At 47.5% G+C, this 6,000-nt stretch overlaps 1 protein-coding gene across 1 annotated transcript in view; it reads right to left on the reverse strand.

Moving 5' to 3' along the window:
* ARSB (arylsulfatase B) overlaps positions 1 to 4,770 on the reverse strand; it is a 170,099-nt gene extending 165,329 nt beyond the window's left edge. The window contains 1 exon segment of the mRNA NM_001142259.1: positions 4,450 to 4,770. Coding sequence (NP_001135731.1) covers positions 4,450 to 4,767 — 318 coding nt within the window. The 5' untranslated portion in view covers positions 4,768 to 4,770.
* Positions 4,771 to 6,000: the final 1,230 nt, after the last annotated feature.

Below are 6,000 nucleotides of genomic sequence, written 5' to 3' on the forward strand. Positions count from 1 at the left end.
AAAACAACTCTATTTATAATGATATCAAAATGAATAAAAACTTAGGAATAAGTATAACCAAACAACTCCAACACTTGTAAGCTGAAAACTATAAAACATTATTGAAAGAAGTTAAAGGGGTGCCTGGGTGGCTGAGTCGGTTAAGCATCCGACTTCAGTTCAGGTCATGATCTCACAGTTCGTGGGTTCAAGTCCTATGTCTGGCTCTGTGCTGACAGCTCAGAGCCTGGAGCCTGCTTTGGATTCTGTGTCTCCCTCTCTCTCTGCCCCTCCCCCGCTCCGGCTCTGTCCTCTCTCTCTCTCTCTCTCTCTCTAAAACAAATAAACAGCCTTGTCTTCCTTGTTATCAAATAGGGATAAAAGTAGTAGCCACCTCATCGGACTGTGAGACAATTAAATGAATTAATGTAAAGTGCTCAGAATGGTATCAGTATATTGTGTCTAAGAGCAATAAGGCTCCTTAGTTCCCAAAAGGCTGGCTCCTTTATTTATTTTTTTGTTTATTTATTTATTTTGAAACAGAGAGAGAGCGCGCACGTGCAAGCAGGAGAGGTGCAGAAAGAGAGGTAGAGAGAGAGAGAATCCCAAGTGGCTACACACTGTCAGCACAGAGCCCAATATGGGGACTTGAACTCACCCACTGAGAGATCATGACCTGCGCCGAAATCAAGAGTCCAACAGACTGAGCCACCCAGGTGCCCCAATGTTGGCTCCTTTAAAAAAGGATGCTTGCTAATCTGAAGTAATTTGCCATTGGGTCTCCTGAATCCAGAATAAAACGGGAGAAAAGTCAAGCAAAAAAAGTCAACTGGGGAGGCTAGCCTGCTACACTGAGTGGGCTCTAAACTATTTCGGAGTACATAGCTTCTACCCTTCCTTCACATCGCAACCACAGGGTACTCTATGCACTTTTTTTCCTCCAAGACAGACAGTGGTGACTGGTGGAGGAGGATGTTAGGGGACAAAAGCAGTCAATTATATGAACAAGTTTTGTTTTTATTTTCATTTTTTAACATTTATTCATTTTTGAGAGTGAGAGAGGCAGAGCATGAGCAGAGGAGGGGCAGAGAGAGCAGGAGACACAGAATCAGAAGCGGGCTCCAGACTCCAAGCTGTCAGCACAGAGCCCAACTCGGGGCTCAAACCCACAGACCACGAGAACACGACCTGAGCTAAAGTCTGACGCTTAGCCGACTGAGCCACCCAGGTGCCCCTATATGAACAAGTTTTTTGAAGTATGGTATTTGCTTTCCTGTTCAAGACTGTTGGAAGAGAGGAAGTTAGAGAAATGAATGGCCCTCCCATTCTTCTGCAATTTGAGTTCAGTTCTCTTATTTCACAGCAAATGCAGAACTATTCTGGGCAGACCTTGCCTTCTCTCCTTTCTTCTTTACACAAACGTTCCTTTACTACAAACTGTCTAGGATAAGATCTGCCTTAGAGCAGAGCTTCCTGATTATACCTTGCAGCCCAAGCCAGACCTGTGGAAAGGACTTACGGTTGATGGTGAAGGCAACCATCCTTTATCTCCATTGCAAACCCTGGCTACAGCTACTTCTCGGGCCTGTAGTCAAACTATATCTTTTCGGTTTCTACAAGTCTTCAGATCACTGTGGAAATCGTTATTGCAAATAAACCCTCCCTTCTCTTGATCTCAGGACAACATGAGGCTAGAGTTGATCTGAAAGGCTACATGCACATAGACTTAAGAGGGGAAGTTTCAAGCATATCCCATGACTTGCATGGTAAGGACTCAAAATATGCTTGTTGAATAAACAGTCCGTATATAAGGAGGTATGCTGGTGTTCTCAAATGGTAACCATTTATTGTATTTAATATAGTCATAATCACATCAGGATCTTATAAAATCATCAATCTTATTCAGATTAAGCAAATAAGATATAATTTTATAGGCCTGAGAGGACTAATGGATACAGGAGAGGCACAGACCCAATTTAAATACTTTCTAGTATTTCTTTTTTTTTTTTAAGTTTATTTATTTTGAGGGGGAGAAAGAGAGAGAGAGAGAGAATGAAAGAGCGGGGCAGGGCAGAGAGAGAGGAGAGAGAGAATCCCAAGCAGGCTTAGCAATGTGGGGCTCAAACTCCCCAATCATGAGATCATGACCAGAGCCAAAGTCAGACCTTAACCAACTGAGCCTCCAGGAGTCCCTCTAGCTGTGTGATTCTTTTTTTTTTTTTAATTTTTTTTTTTTAACGTTTATTTATTTTTGAGACAGAGAGAGACAGACCATGAACGGGGGAGGGGCAGAGAGAGAGGGAGACACAGAATCGGAAACAGGCTCCAGGCTCTGAGCCATCAGCCCAGAGCCTGATGCGGGGCTCGAACTCACGGACTGCGAGATCGTGACCTGAGCTGAAGTCGGACGCTTAACCGACTGAGCCACCCAGGCGCCCCTAGCTGTGTGGTTCTTAACACACTATCAAACTTCTACAAGTTTACTTCCTCATCTGTAAAGGGGGATTGGAAGTTATAGCTACCTCATGGGCTATTTCAAGAATTAACTTTAAAAACAGTAAAGCACCATGCAAATGTTCTTGATATTCTTAGTTATTTAACATATGTGCACACTCTACAAGTATAATATCTCTGTTAACTACATAGAAGTTTTTAAAGAAAAGCTTTTAAAGAGATAATGTCAGATAACACTTTACACCTGTCAGACTGGCTAGTATGAAGAGAACAAGAAATAACAAGTGTTGGTAAGGATGCAGAGAAAAGGGAACCCTCCTGCACTTTTGGTAATCCGGTACATTGATGCAGCCACTATGGAAAATAGTACAAAAGCTCCTCAAAAAATTAAAAACAGAGGCATCACACAACCCAGAAATTCCACTTCTGGGTAGTTACCCAAAGAAAATGGCCAGCCAGGGGTGCCTGGGTGGCTCAGTCAGTTAAGTATCAGACTCTTGATTTTGGCTCAGGTCATGATCTCATGGTTTGTGGCCTCAAGCCCTGCCTCAGGCTCTGCACTAACAGGACAGAGCCTGCTTGGAATGCTCTCTCTGCCCCTCCCCCGCTTGTGTGCTCATGTGCACTCGCTTGCTTGCTCTCTCTCTCAAAAAAAATAAACTTCAAAATTTTTAAGGAAAATGGTAAGCCAATCTGAGGCGATCTGTGCACCCCTATGATCTTTGCAGAATTCTTCACAATAGCCAACATACGGAAGCAACTTAAGTGTCCATTCATGGATGAAATGATAAATTAGATGTAGTATATATACAATGGAATACTACTCAGCCATAAAAAAGAATGAAATCTTACCATTGTCACATGGATGGACCTAGAAGGTATAATGCTAAGTGAAATAAGTCAGAGAGAGACAAATACCATACGATTTCACTTATATGTGGAATACTAAAAAACCAAACAATAAACAAACAAAATAAAACAGGAAGAGATTCATAGATACAGGAAACAGTTGGTTACCAAAGGGAGAAGGGCTGGAAGGAAGGCAAAAAAGGTGAAGAGGATTCAGAGGTACAAACTTCTAGATATAAAATAAGTAAGTCATGGAGATATAATGCACAGCATGGGGAATACAGCCAATATAACACTGTCCTAATTTTGTATGGTGACAAATGGTAGCTAGACTGTGAGGATTATTTCATAATGTATAAAAATATCGAATTACTATCATGTACACCTGAAACTAACAGGATAGTATATGTCAATTATACTTTAATGATAAATAGAGAAAGATGCTCAGAGGCATTGAACACAAGTTAAATTAGAAAGGAATTATCAGCAGCCCAAGAAAAATCAATCTGCGTAGGTTCATCGTGCTGAGAACTTGGAAAAATGAATCTCTGGTGGCAGGCCTAACCTAGGCCCGCAGCGTTCACAAGGAGCAGAATCGCACCCACTGCAGGCACTTTTCCTTTAACCCATCACCCAGCCACTGCTTTCCCGCTCCTCTCCTCTCACTGCTCCACTCGGGGGGGGGGGGGGGGGGGGGGGGCCAGCCCGCTCCCTCTCCATCTGCCCTCTTCAGGACCTCTCCGCAGAGTCTACTCTGACCCTTTGGCCTACCGGCTCCCGGCTCGCAGGCCCAGCAACTAGCATTCCGCCAGACCCCAGACACCCTTTCACCTCGACCTTTAGAAAACGGAAGACAGAAAAAGCACCGGAGGAGGTGGGGTGCCGGGGCTGCGGGTCGCCTTGGAGCGGGCATGCGCAGAGGCCGCGGCGGCCTGCGGGCCTGGGAGAAGCGGAGAAGGCGCCGCCAGGGTGAGCAGTCCCCTCGCTTGGACGCTGCTCGGGGAGCTGACCCCGGCTAGGCAGCGCCCACCCCGGCCTCCCGGCCCACTTCCAAGAGGCTGCGGGGGCCGTCTGGCGCGCTGGGGCAGGAAGGCATAGCGGCGGCTCCCGGAGGGGCGGAGCCCCGCGCCGGCGCAGGGTTGGCGGGCCGCCGGGGGCGCTGCGTACCTGGTAGCGGCCGGTGAGCAGCTGGCTCCGCGATGGCGTGCACAGCGGTTGCGTGTAGTAGTTGTCCAGGAGCACCCCGCCGGCTGCCAGCTCGTCCAGGTGCGGCGTGCGGATATTCGAGCCGTGGAAGCTCACGTCGTTCCAGCCCAGGTCGTCCGCCAACACGAAGACGAGATGCGGCGGCCGGTCGGCCCCGGCTCCTGCGCCCGGCCGGGACGGCAGCAGTAGCAGCCGCAGCAGCAAGGGGAGGACGCCGGGGAGGAGCGGCCGCCGCGGGCTGGGGCCTCGGGGCAGGCTCGCAGCGCCGCGCCGGCCCATCCTTCGCGGCCCACGGTCCCCGAGCCTGTGGCGCCGCCAGCCTCAGACACCGGTTATAGAATCAGGAACTGGGCGGCCGGGGCCTGCCCCGCCTCCGCAAGGGATTTCACCCGCGGCCGACTGCGGGCTGGAGAGACCCGGCGCCCGAGCCCCCGCCGATCCCGGGCCGGTATGACGGGGGAGGAGCCAGCGGAGAAGCATTCGGGGCTCCCGCAGCTCAGCTCCGTGGAAACTCACTTGATAGGAACCACGATTGCATCGTAGCATCCTCAAAGAGGAGCAGATTTGTTCTTTTTAGTAACTCTTCGCAGTTTACAAAGTCTTTCGTTAAATTTCGCAACAACCTCGGCAACTGGAAATTTAGTTAACACACCTTTCTTCCCTCACTCCCCCCAATAAAGAAGCTTTTAGTTGGTTGAGCTAACACCCGAACTCAGATCCTGAGCTGTGTGATGTTTTAAAGGTCGTAGGGGAATCATTTCCGGCAAAAGACCTCAGCCTTGTGCAAGTGAGAAGTCGTTGGAGAGGTAGAGCTCTAGGTGATGTTTCAGATTCATTTTGAATAGTATACGCCTGTGAAGCCACTTCCTCCTCACTACCCAGAAAGGGGCCAAATACACACTCCGATTGCAGGGTGCCCTTTTGAAGGTGCAGTTTTACTGAGGCTGCCCGAGGATTGTTTGGAGTGTCGTGTGACCATTGAGTAGCTCATTAGTTTGTCTAGGTAGAAGCCCCTTCATGGCTGGCTCCCTGACACTCAACTAGTGAACCAAAGAAGTAAAGTATCTTATTTGCCTGAAATCATCTGTGGATGGAAGGAAAAAATACCCTTAATCACATGTTCATTGAATTGGGAAGTTAGCCTTATGATTAGTACATTGCCATCCAAAACTTTCTGCCTGTTCCATGTCTGGAGATAGACTATAACTATTTATAGTTATATGGGGGAAATTATGCACTGTATCCCTTCAGGTTATCTGAGTCTGATTCCATGGGAATTATTTCACAGCTTTTTAAGTTGTGGATAACTGATAGCAATGGAAACCAATTCTTTATACATATGCAGATGAATTCTGTCCAGCGGAGTGGCAATCCTCACCAACCACCATGGATGAAAGCAGTTCGGCCTCCACTTGCACATTTATTGTAATATTCCTGATTTGATCCTTGGATTGTCCTTTGAATTCATTTTAACACCTTACCGGTTTCCTCATTAGTGAACGAAATAAAATC

The sequence above is a fragment of the Felis catus genome, chromosome A1, assembly GCF_018350175.1.
Source record: "Felis catus isolate Fca126 chromosome A1, F.catus_Fca126_mat1.0, whole genome shotgun sequence".
NCBI lineage: Eukaryota > Metazoa > Chordata > Mammalia > Carnivora > Felidae > Felis > Felis catus.